Source organism: Maniola hyperantus, chromosome 20 (assembly GCF_902806685.2).
Source record: "Maniola hyperantus chromosome 20, iAphHyp1.2, whole genome shotgun sequence".
NCBI classification, from domain to species: domain Eukaryota; kingdom Metazoa; phylum Arthropoda; class Insecta; order Lepidoptera; family Nymphalidae; genus Maniola; species Maniola hyperantus.
This window is the reverse complement of record NC_048555.1, coordinates 11,053,149-11,066,857: the sequence shown is the minus strand read 5'-3', so window position 1 is coordinate 11,066,857 and position 13,709 is coordinate 11,053,149. Positions and strand designations below refer to the sequence as shown.

Below are 13,709 nucleotides of genomic sequence, written 5' to 3'. Positions count from 1 at the left end.
TTCTTGAGAGAGAAAATGGCCGATAGTTAGTCGTTTTCTCGCCGGCGGCAGTCGGACCACTGCTTAAACTACCTTCATTTTATATAGACGGTTCTTTAATAATGTTAGCTGTTTCTTTTTATTCTTTTGTGAAACTTGGTAGCAAATTAAATTAGTTTTCATTTTGTGAGGATTTCCACTGTGCTATACCGAATGGCAAAGGCTCTAATACAATATTTACACGATAAAAAAATGGCCCAGTGAGAGTCGGACTCGCACACGAAGGTTTCAATCGCAACGTACAAAACACAACAGTTTTTTAGGGTTCCGTAACTCAAAAGGAAAAACGGAACCCGTATAGGATCACTTTGTTGTCTGTCTGTCAACCTACAGGGTACTTCCCGTTGACCTAGAATCATTAAATTTGGCAGGTAGGTGGGTCTTATAGCTGGCTTTAGGGAAAATATCATTGTAGTACAGAACCCTCAGTGTGCGAGCCTGACTCGCACTTGGGCGGGTTTTTTTAAATTTTTGTTTGGGCCATTTTGAAATTTTTATTGTAATATTTTGTTATTATAGCGGCCATAGAAATACAGTTTTTGTGAAAATTTCAACTCTCAACCTTTTTGGTTTACAGATACAGCTCGGTAAGATGGTTTTGACTACTAAAACAATGCATTAGGCACATTCTTCTTTTAGCGTAGCAAAGCAACACACGCCGGGTACCTATTCCGCTAGTGCTCCGTATAATAATCATAAAAAGTAAAAACATTTACAACCATTACAACTGCCGGGATAAAAACGAAAAAAAAACCAAATGTGTACTACAAATTGCCGAAGGTTACACCCAGACTGTCTACTTTAGGTCTGCGAGGGAAATACCTAACGAACACTAGACTGCATAAGCTCGGGGTGCATCTTTCGATCGATAGTGCAGGGATTGCAGACAGGCCATAAATGGACTCTATATTCTATTAAATAGAGTTCAAAGTTCCACAGAAAAATCAGCCCTTAATGCCCATAAACGTGCAAACGATCTTGAACTCTATGCTTTAACGATAAAGTTACTTTTACTAATGTAGGATGACAAATTAAGATAAAAGTTTTTTTGTTGCATGTGTATAATAGATAACAGACATCTCCACATAGTATAAAATAAAGTCGCTTCCCGCGTCTGTATGTATGTAAGTATGTATGAACGCGTAGATCTTTTTTCTTACGCAACGGATTTTAATGTGGTTTTCACCAATAGATAGTGATTCAAGAGGAAGGTTTATAGCTATAGTTTAATTCTCAAAAAATTAGAGATCCCTAGAGAAATTGAAATAATGTGAATTAGGTTAGGAATAAATCCTCTCATTTGAGAGTTTCTGAGGCAATGACACCTCAATGACACCACATTAGTATCTACATTGCACCCATGCGAAGCCGGGGCGGGTCGCTAGTTATATTGTAAAACTAGCTGATGCCGCGACTTCGTCTGCGTGGATTTTCGTTTTTCAAAATCCCCCGGGAACTCTTTGATTTTCCGGGTTAAAAAGTAGCCTATATGTTAATCCAGGGTATAATCTACATTCCAAATTTCGTCCAAATCTGTTCAGCCGTTTTTGCGTGATTGAGTAACAAACATTCAAACATTAGGATTGGGATAAAATAAGTAAAATATTTTTCAATGCCTACCTTTACCTATCAATTGAGCTGAGTATGTTTACTATTTCATCATCTCAACCCATTGCCGGGTCACTACTGAGGACGGGTCTCTTGTCAGAATGATAAGGGCTTAGGTAACGCTGGCCAAGTGCAGATTGGAAGACTATTATGAAATATTAGGTACATGCAAATTTCCTCATATTTAACTATTGCATCGAAAATAAAAGTCAGAGGTGCGTGCCCTGGTCCGAGCCCCGGACTTCCCAAAAAAGGTCATCATCTTAACCACTCACCGCCTAACCTAATAATTAATATACCTATCTACATAAGGTTCGAACTACCGTTTCCTTTTCCTTAATTAGACACCTAATTAATGATCTCATGACAATTCGATTTTACGCTTTATGGTCTGCCAAATGCCAGAAAATGAAACTTTCCTCATTAAAATATCGCTGAAGTCTGGAAGTTGAAGCCTTGCAAAAACTAGACTGGCACTGCATCTAATGAATCGATAACGCTAAAATTGTTCTTCAATCAGCTTTATTTTCATAGCCATAAGGTTTGGAATTGGTTGAATAAATAGCATTTAATGTCATAATAACACTGTAATAGCTCACTTTAAAGACCTCTGTACTGTGCAGACGAGGAAATGTGCGCGGAGGGTAAAAATGGGTCACTAAGAACTGCAGAAGCGGTGATAGCCTAAACTCTAGGCTAAAGGCAGACGTACTAACCTCTAGGCCCTAGAGGTTAGTACGGCCGCCTTTTAATGGAGGTCGGGGTTCGATCCCGGGCACTTACCCCTAACTTTTCGGATAGTTAGTTATTTTTATTTTATTTTTATTTTTCATGTACCAAAATTGTAGTTACAAAGTAATAATAAATTAAGTTACATTGGAAATGCTTATCTCTAAACAGAGATTGTTGTTGAAGTTAGATGATTACTGAAATGATAGCACAAAAAAAACGCGAAAACAAATGTAAAAAATCCTATAATTTTGTAAAAGTTTAGGATATATTGCAAATATAACATCTGACTGACGCTAGAGGTCAACGAACGTTGCGTAAGTAGGCCACTCTGAGACAAGACGTTTGCACGCTATACATTGGGGGATTTGAAAAATACTAGTTCACTAAAACTACAAAACGAGGCAAATGGTTATTGGTATTGGATTGTGTTTAGGTATTATAACAGTAACGCTAAGTTTTTGCTAGCGATCTGGTTACACCCTGTATAGCACCATCTTCACATTTTTTAAGTCTTCTTCTATTTTCCGTCTAGTCAATATTCTTCGATGACCCGAAGCAATCAGGTATTAAGCCTCAATAGCTCAACCGGTATAGGAGTGGACTGAAAACCGAAAGGTCGACCGAACGGTTCAAACCCCGCCCGTTGCACTATTGTCGTACCTGCTCCTAGCACAAGCCTGACGCTTAATTGGAGAGGAAAGGGGAATATTTGTCATTTAACATGGCTAATAACTTAAAAAAAAAAAAAAGTAGGTGGTACTATCCATGGGTGGCATGAAAATTTGCATTTTGATTATATCTGCACCCCGACCTTGGCACAAATGTTGGTACAAACAAAACGCCAGTTCCACAGGACATGACCTCGCGTGATCCAAAATTGTTCCCAATGGAAAAATGAAGGCGATAACAATCTATATTTATACATTAATTGTTATCGAACGATCAACCAATTAAAGAAGTTAACTGTGCACACAACACAAAATGGCTCTAAAATTTTAGAAACAACGTTTTTGTTTAAATTACAGATGTTCAGAATTTATTTCAATAACTAGCTGATGCCCGCGACTTCGTCCGCGTGGATTTAGGTTTTTAAAAATCCCGTGGGAACTCTTTGATTTTCCGGGATGAAAAGTAGCCTATGTCACTCACCAGGTCTTTAACTATACCCATGCAAAAAATCACGTCAAACCAACAAGTCAACAAACTAACAAACCAATAAACCAACAAACAAACAAACACACATTCGCATTTATAATAATATGGGTACTACTGATATGGGTACTGATTATTTTATTGATTCGAGTTGATAAGTAGTTGACGGTGTATTATCCAAGAGCGCTATAAATCAAATAATATGTACAGCGGACGAAGTATATGTAAAATGTAACTATATGCAAGAATTATATTATATGTATGTAAAGAAAATCTTCATGAATGTGTGTAATAGACACGAGAGCTTTCAAATGAGTTATTAAATAGTTATTAATAGCTTTAAACTAGCTTATTCGCGACTTCGTCCGCGTGGATTTTACCCCCTTAGGGGTTGAATTTTCAAAAATCATTTCTTCGGATGTCTACGTCGTAATAGCTGTGTGCATGTCAAATTTTAGCCCGATCCGTCTAACCATAAAAGAGAATAGAAGCACTATGAAATCCCAATTGCAAAATGTATGAATACGTTATTTAGGAGTTTAGTAGAATTCGATCACGTTCCCGCACATCATGCTCAAGCCATATCGTTATTGATACGATTTCGCAGAAATACTCCGTCCCATCGCATGTCTGGCACACTCATCTTATTTCAAGAAATTCTTTTTTTTTTTTTTTTTTTTTTTTTTTCTCAGTACTAGTTACGGATATATTCTTTACTTTTTATAATATACTCTTTGATATTCATCATTACCAATATTTCAATTTCAATCAATATCAATCGTATCTGCAGTCAGAATTTTTTGTTCTTTTTCTCAGACCAGGGTGTGTTTGGAACCATTGTAGCTTTAGTTTTAAAACGTAAGTATTTATATCAGTTATCCACAAATTATTATGTCAACACGGTGTGTACACTGGTATCCATTTGAATTGGCTTGGACTTTAACTTTCACCCTCTTACCAAAATTTTATCCATAACTAGCCAAGAAGTTTTACAATACCATCAGACAAGTAGCCAGGTCTTTTTTAATGTACGGCGATTATACAACAATCGAAATGTTACCTCCTTCTAACAAATTAAGTACTGATGAATTTGCCACATATTTACTTGTTCATTTGATAACTCAAACCCTTTAGTCGTCATCGTCAATCGGTAGACGTCCACTGTTGAACACTACTGGTCTCTTGTATGGACTTCCATGTCACGGTCTTGAGGTGCCCTGCGTCTCATCTGGTGTCATCCATCCACCTGCTGGCGGGTTTGTCAACGCAGCGCTTTCCAGGGCATTCCAGGGCATTGAGACTCCAACATCTATCGGTTCTTCGAACTATATATTCTGTCCATTGGCACTTGAGCTTTGGAAACCTCATCACTTCCATTAAAAATTTCCTTTCTATTTGCAGGTTACCTCTACCGTGGCTTCTGTACGGGATAATATACGGTGAACCAGTCCTGGTCAACTCCAAGGGCATGGTGTGCAGTATCGTTCTGCTCTTCGCCATGCTCATCTTCGTCATCATCAGCATTGCGTGCTTCAGGTGGAAGATGAACAAGGGGCTCGGCTTCACCATGTTCCTTCTCTACTTCGTCTTCGTGGCCGTCAGTTTGGGTCTCGAGTACGGATACCTCCGATGCCCTAGTGAATGAGTCGTGAAGTTATTTTTAGTAGAATCAAAGACTTATAGCAACTGTTGTACGAACTCATGTAGTGCGATACAGATAAATTATAGCGCTGTGAGTAACATTCAGTCAAATCTGGTTAAGTTGTGAGTTTGCGACTAGAAAAATATTGCAGTAAGTAATACTTTTGAAAAAATAAAAACATTACTGATCATTGCTCATTTTAAATATTTCACTTCAGATCATTTAAACTAATTTTTGATCCAATCAAAAAATTTGATGGATATTTTACTCTGTCTTAAAATTGAGTTCATCTTCCATATACGAGTAAAACACCTACTCAACCAGATTTAACTGTTTTACTGCTATTGTAACATCGGATTGCGTTGAAACTAATTTATTGTGTTCATTCATTTAAAATAAATTATTCTTATTCTTATTCTTATTCTATTCATTTCATAGAAAGTAGGATAATATTTATTTAATTATTTACATCATTAATTATTTGTATGTTAAAGCCAAATATGCACAAAAGATAAAGAAAGTACTGCAAAAAACAAAATAAGTATCTACCTAATTGATACAATAAAGAATAAATATGAATCAAATGTGGATGACGATATTATTTGGAATATTATTATGAATAACTCCAAATATGTTCATTAAAATTAATAAAACCAAGGAAATAATTAGGTACCTAGAACGTACCTACTATAATGGTATTGCTGTGTTTCAAACAATTGGTCTACGTACGTACTACTTGTGTAAGAATTAACATTGTTTTTCGTACATATTGTATTTATGAATCATGTTAATTTATTTTATTAGAAAGTTTATAATGGTTTTTAAAAGATACCAATCAATACTGAATTTTAATTCATTTTAGCTTTTATGTAGGTATTTTAATGTATAACGCTCAAACTAAAATATAATATGATAGGTTTTTCGTATTCTATTATAATTTTAATGTTTGAATGTTTTTCAAAATTTAGCACAAATAGATGTCAAATGACACAAAGGTAGGAAATTCTACAAAAAGTATTTAGTGTAAACAATTGAACATATTTCAATTATTCAACATTTACTTGAGTGAACAATAGTTTTTTTATAAAGAACAAAATATGTAGGCAACGATATAGTAGAATATATATTTTAGAAGATATTTATATAAATGTTAGTTGTTTTAAAGCTTTTATGGAAATGTTTTAGCAGCGTAGACCTTAACACTTCCTTTAAATTCATTCGGAGGAACTTGACATTGTGCTAAAAATAAAATATTGGACATCTAACCGATTTTCAGAGTCTACTGATCGTTGACGAGTAGTAATTACGAGTGTTACTTGATAAGAGAGATACGTTTGCGAGACCTGCGAAATTTTCACAATTATTTTTCCAAGTTTCTTCGATGAGTTTAAAGGAGGTTTTACGAGAAAAATATTTGAAAAATAGAGTGCCGGTTGATTTGTTATTAATTTTGTAAATATTTTGATTGTACAAACTAAGTAGTTGTTATTTTCGTTGTGTGTGGTATTAGGTCGGAATGAATTTCGTCCACATCCATACCCCCGGACTGGGATGACAAATATTTTATACGAGTTTTTACCTGAATGCGGATAATCAATTACTTAAATGTTAATTTTATCTTTACATAATAATTGATTACATTTAGATGTCTACATCCACACTCGTTATTAAGTTTATCTTCAAGCTAAGACTTGAATATATTTTTATTTTTAGATCGTCGCGTTTCACAATGCTAATCGCGTTTGCCTAAGATCTTTAAATTTTGGAGTCCATTAGGTTGCTTAATTTATTAAGCTCAGTAAAGCTCGTGTACAAATCCAAAATTGCTTGTTTCAGTGTAATGTTTGCATTCTACAGAATATAATATCTATCCTCGTTTCGGAACTTAAGAGTGCTCTCCATGCATGGTCGCTTCAAGTCGAGCGTGTCTGTGGTTTGCCAGTTTTCCGTAAAAATAACTAGTTTGAAAATTACACGTGTTTAAAAATTTGTATTTAAATCCTTGAGACCGTGTAACTTTGAAACTGAACATTTTGACGGAAATTTGAAAACCACAGTATTGGTTACTATTCGATTGAGAGCCGAACTATGTACGCTTCTTTGGAAAACTAGAGCTGCCTTTCCAGAAGAAGCTTTCATCAAGTAGGTAGAATATCCCCCTGTTCTGGCTCTTGGATAATAATGTAAAAATGCACACATGCAGCAAACTATTGGGAGCGGTGTAAAAGTGGATTATTTGATACTCGTTATATACGAGCAAAATATAAATATGAAATTCATATTCCGTATAATGTGCCTAAGAGTTTGACCGAGCTCTAACATTAGCTAGCTTCGATATAAATTATTATTAATATAACAAATGCGGGTCTTACCTATATCAAATCATTTCATCCTGTAGCAGGACTTTTAGTGCTGTACACTTAGTTGTTCTAAGGTGCATGGGTCCCGCTCATACATTTTATTTCGAGTCTGAAATGATCAACATCAGGGTAGGTGTACTTGTAAAATGGAGTTGAAGCGGCCTTTTAGATGAGAATTCCGTTACAATTAAAATTACGGTTACATAGATAACTAAATAAGGATATACTGGTGAAATAGATTGGATGAAAACAAAACAGTCAGACGATGATTTCACCCGTGTGTTGTTTTTATTCTACAAATAAATTATCATTCAATTCAATGTCAACTTCATGCTAAAGTAAATAAAGCAGAGTTTCGGTTTTTATCACCAACACGCTTCCGATAAAACTCCGTTTATGTACTTGCTGAAGAAGAAATCCCAGATCACGTCTCCATTCAAGAAGTTACAGAAACGCAATGTTTTACGAATTCGCGAAAACAGGAGCTAATATAGCTTATTTTAATCGACTCCTAAAGGTGAAATAGTAGGTATCGAATTTGTGATTGCTTATTAATTTGAGATAATTAAAAACACGGTTTAATATTTGACACGGTCTACCTCCGGCCAAATTAGGACATCTTCATAAACCGTCCGTAGATTCCTTTCATTGCTCTAATCCAATAAATTGTTTCAATGAATCCAAATGATAAATAACTAAAGTTTCAATTATAAAATCAAACGTTAAGCTCCCACACGATGAACATTTTATAACCCGCCTATTTGACATAGCAATAAATAGACTAGAATAGATAGATAATATTATTGTTAAGCTTTAACAACGCAGACAATTATGTATGCTCAAATTATTTGGTTTTTTTTCGTTATAATATTATACTCAGAAGGAGGTATAAAATTTGTACACGCACAATATTCTTCAAAAAATAAAGCATTGACTTCCAAAAAAAAGTGAAAAGAAATGTTCATAAAGGCAAAACTAAGCCGCTTTATTAATTAGGCATAGACATTTGTAAGAAAAATATTATCCATATTGAGTTTTCAACATATCGATAGGTGTCAGACAATCATGTAAAGCCATGGAATTAAGAAGTACCTACATATTAGTATTAAGTATTTCCTAATTCCATGTATAGATCATTATTCTGTGATAAGGACATACTTATGACATATTTATATAATGTTTAATAGATCATTTATCTTCTTAACCCGCATTATATATCAAATATTGTATATATTAAGATTGGATTTGATTATAGCCTTCTGTAGCTCGCTTAGTAGTGCCACTTCTGATCGAACAGTATCATATACATCAAACCTCAATTAATCTAATACTTCAATTTGTACTCCTCTATTTAAAGAAATATTTACTGTATCAAAATCTTCATCTAATCTCATGTGTTATCGGAAATCAGTATATGAAACTGTCAGATCCACCAGTGGCCATTCTATACTTTTAATGTAAGATACAAACGAATTGTCCTCTCCAATTAAAGTTTCTTAAAGGGTTGGTGATATAATATAATTAACATCAATTTAGATTGAAGTAGAGCGCAGTAAATCTTATGTACTTATATTTAATCCTTTAATCTTAAAATACTGGAAAGCACCAAGTACCATGCGTGTACGTAAAATGTATTGTCTATAAACGCCACTCACTTCTATACCTACGCTACATTATCTTACTAATAAATAATTATTATATACACTAGCGATTTCTATCTATCTCTTGTAATGATAATGATATTATTAAGTAGATTCTGTAAATTGATCATCCTTCCATTGTGTCTAGTCAAGGTTGAGATTAGGTTATCTGACACGAAGGGTTCAATTTTTTCTAATAAATCGATCATATCACTGCGTGTGTGTATACGCGTTTCATTAGTAGTCGCATCAAACAATTGCATTTGTTCAGTACCAAATAGCACAAGCCGAGCTAGTTCCCATTCTATTTCAAACTTTGTTATTTAATAGCCTATACAAATTTGACATAAAGGGGTAGAGACGGCAGTACTGTTTTCCTTTGGCTCGATTACAGGTACATGATTATTTCGAGTAGTATAATGAACTTCGTGTACACAATGATATTAGATTCTTCTAATATCATTGCGTGTACATAATCTTCTTTTGGTGTATCATAAAAGCTTTTTCTCTCACTTTTAACTAAGTATTTATTAGCAAACAGAATTTGATTTTTGTGGTGTATTGTCATGCTTTCGCTCCATAGGAAAACATTCAGTCGCCTCTGGGACTAAAATACTCTCGGTATCATATCAATTTGATACCTTTTACGAAATGAAATATTAATCTTTATTACTTCTCGTAGCAGTAAGTTTAGGCTTAAAGCTACCATAAAAAAATTTAACAATGTTAATTATCTTATAATTGAGTATGATATTCAGGTAGAATTGTTACTAGAATGATGGTTTTTATATAAAAATAATAAATTTAAATGGATAAAAGAAGCAAAAATATCGATTGTTGCATTTTCTTTGATACGGGGCGTAAGATGAACACCATACTCGTATTTTCCGTGTTAAAGATGATAAGTAACTCTTCCACGCTATTGAAATTCAGCTTTAAATGGTTCGTGTCGAGGAAAATGGAATTAATTTAGTTAACGACTTTTTTTCGTAGCTGAGACATCTCGACTTCGGGAGACAGAACTGATCAAACTATCTAGTGTATGTACGTGTACAATCTTTTTATAATTTTACAAATTCAAAGAATCAAGAAAGGCGATCCACTAATCGATAGAGAAAATGTGGTTTACAAACTGGATTAGTTTGTAAACCTAATTTGTAAAAAATATTTTTTGTAAAAATAATAGTAAAGATGGATGTAGAAGAACCTAAGTATTAAAGTAGTAGAAGAAACAATAATACCTAATAACTAACTATACCTTGATACAATGGCCAAATAATAGAAATTGTTTAAAAGTCTTAAGCTGTGACTGATACACAATTAAACTAAAGCTTATTTAAAACTACGCAATATATATTATATAATAGTCCGGTCTATATTGGCGTTCCCAATATTCGTATCAATTTTTACTGTTAATACGAATGTTGGGAACGCCAATATTGATCGGACTATAATATAATTTATGTCCCGTTGTTTAAAATAAGCTTTAAAAACAGGACAGTCTAATATCTCTGATAAATTTGTTCTTATTTGAATGAAAATTTATAGTCTGAGCTAAGTCAAAATACGCTCTATATAGGTCTCAAACGGGAGGCCTTTATTTGTTTTCTGAGAACTGCGATATTTCATACGTCCTTTAGATTGCCTCATTGCACCAGTCTCCAACAATCAGGCCATAAGTAATGAAATTTCTCATTTTCCAGGATTTTTATATACTTTTGTAACCATAAAAGTTGTACTCCAAATTTCTTCAATCCTGTTTATTTTTGGATACTTACACAGATTTTGCTAAACAACGATTAATTCGAACCAGGTCATGATTATGATAATATTCACGAAATAACTGAAAAGTAACGGTCTCGAACTCGAGATGGCAGCGTAGATTGTTAATAGTGATATTATTAATTAAGGAGAAGTAAAAAATGTTATTAATTTTAACAACGTAGCTAAGTTTTAGAGATTTTCAAAATGTTGTAACGATACAAAAGGGAGCGGCTCTTGGAAGGTTTTTACTTTAGTAAATGCGTGTCAGGACATGTTCAACAGTATTAAAATTAGATACTTATTTTATAATTTGTATAGTGTTTTACCTACAGTTCTAGGAAATTTCTAAATAATTTTTAAATACATATCAAAAATTGCGAACCGGCAGGAATCGAACCCGCGTCTCCTGGGATCGCGCCCGACGTTCTGACCACTAAGCTACAGCCCGCTTACTGCCAGTGACGAAATCCTTGATATGTATGTTTACTCAGTACTGAAGCGACTGTTTATGCCATCTAGTGGCGACATCTTTTTGCAGATATCGAAACTACTTTCGGGTTCGATTCCTGCCGGTTCGCAATTTTTTATATGTATTTAAAAATTATTAGATACTTACTTTCAAAAATGTAAAGAATGATTGCTTTCAAGTTTCAGATGTATGAATTGTGTGTGATTATTTTCGATTTCGATTGCTGTATTCAAAATAAACAATTTGTTAGAATTTCTTACATACCTAGTTATTTATATTTTAAAGATATCGCATATTCAGAATGAAGCTTTTCTTTCTTGTTCGAGTATCTTTTTTATAGCTGATATTATATTTTTTTTGTAAATAGTTATAACGTTATTATCGTCAGAATTATGCTAGTAGGTATGTATATTTGTATATATTGTCTACAATCTTTTCCTTTTCCCTTGTTCTTTATGTATTAGGGGTATTATTTTTATTCTATTACAATATTTTACTGTCGTCCTCTTTATTGTTGGCTGCAATTAACACTTACTTTATGAGTATTTTTCTTCTGAACATGCGATATTAAATATTTATTGAAAATAAATTTACTTATTTCTCTGCAAAAAATAGCAGCGGCGTTGCGTGGATCACAAAGAGATGATAATATGTTAGATATCTCCTCAAAGTTGACTCAAAATATCATATAAAAAAGGTATCTGAGCAAATCAATGGTTTGTGATTATAATCTGTATTTTGTAGTCCTTTAAACCGGATTAAAGTAAATGCTCTGTAATATGTTCGAAGCTGAGGACCTGGTGAAAAAACTAAACTAATAATCCTAGTCAGAATTTACAGAAGAGTAAAAAACTGGGCATGTAGACACGCTACGCTGTTGCTACGCCAAAAAAAGATTTACCTAAACATGCTTAAAGCAGTTCCTTTTACTGAAGCGAAGATTCTTAACGTACATTTGGGATAGAGATCTCAATCACAAAAAGTGAAACGAACGTTTGAAGTTTACGCAACGCACCTCATTGGTTGGGCAGCACGTGCTTTTGCCCATACGAGTGTGTGAAACAAAGTATAAGATACATTAAGAAGCTTCGCTTCTGTGGGGACTAACTTAAAGTTTTTTAAATTATGTTACTTACTGCAAAAATATAAAAGTGTGTGATCAAGCAATATAGGTATGTAGTGAAACTAATTTTAGAGAAACAGGTACGTGAACGAACATGAAAGTACAATCAATACAAGTAGAATTCTTTTGCCTTTTGTTACAATTTCCAAAAAAAAATGTATTTAAACTAGCATCGTTGTCCTTATCAAAGTTTTTATTGATTGTTAATTAATATTATTATTAAATTGTGATGATAGGTTTTTATAGATCGTTGCATTTAGTGTATCGAGTGTAAATTTGGCGTTAGCAAAACTCTTTAATTTTTTTGACAGCTTTTTTCATACAGTGGTGTGCGCTGTAGTTGTACAAACAAGATGTACCGGGTTCGATGCCCGTTTAGGTCAGTTAAAGTTGACTTCATTGCCAAGCAGTAAACCTTATCGTTAGCGTATTTGTATCTAGACTATAATATCATCCCTGACCATCATACAAGATCGCAGTCTACTCCTATTTTATTATCATCGGAACGGAGCATTAAATTGAAGTCTTATTAGAACAGCAGGCTTGTGATGACGAGTGTCCTTAATTACCAATGTATAAAAAGTACATTAACATGTCGTCGAATTGAAGAAAACATTATAGAAATGAAACTTCTGTGTCTGTTCGAGACAGTAGTGTAGCCACACACTAATGTAGGGGAAAGCCTTATCTAACGCGGTAACTGTTAACAGTGACGGTGTTATTTTTCTCGATTTACTCCCCGGGTGGTCGAGTGTGTAACAACGCTGTCTAGAAGCTTCACTTCATCATCATCATCATTATCATGATCAACCCATCGCCGACTCATTACAGAGCGCGGGTCTTCTCTCAGTATGAGAAGGCTTCGGCCATAGTCCACCACACCGCCATGTGCGGATTGGAAGACTTCACACGCATTTGAGATTTCCTCATAATGTTTTCCTTCACCGTAAGAGTATAATCTATGGATTTAGCGTCCTAAAGGATTGATTTTGGAGGTTTTTGCTTTGCTATATTGGCTTAATGGTGTTTGCTAACTAAATTTCCACTCGAAACACGGAATGTTACCACAGCATTTGTTTTGGTTAGTGTTCAATTTGTGAATTTTTGACGTAAGTATGTAAAGAGCATCGGCGTGTCGACCGTATTATGAAAAATTACAATAAAAATAATAAAATAGTGA

The 13,709-nt window shown here is 34.1% G+C and overlaps 1 protein-coding gene across 4 annotated transcripts in view; it reads left to right on the top strand.

Moving 5' to 3' along the window:
- Nckx30C (solute carrier family 24 member Nckx30C) overlaps positions 1-13,709 on the top strand; it is an 85,289-nt gene extending 71,580 nt beyond the window's left edge. For all 4 annotated transcript variants that reach the window (XM_034979411.2, XM_069505444.1, XM_034979410.2 and 1 more), the window contains one exon: positions 4,933-13,709. In XM_034979411.2, coding sequence (XP_034835302.1) covers positions 4,933-5,176 — 244 coding nt within the window. In that variant the 3' untranslated portion in view covers positions 5,177-13,709. The remainder of the gene's footprint in view (positions 1-4,932) is intronic.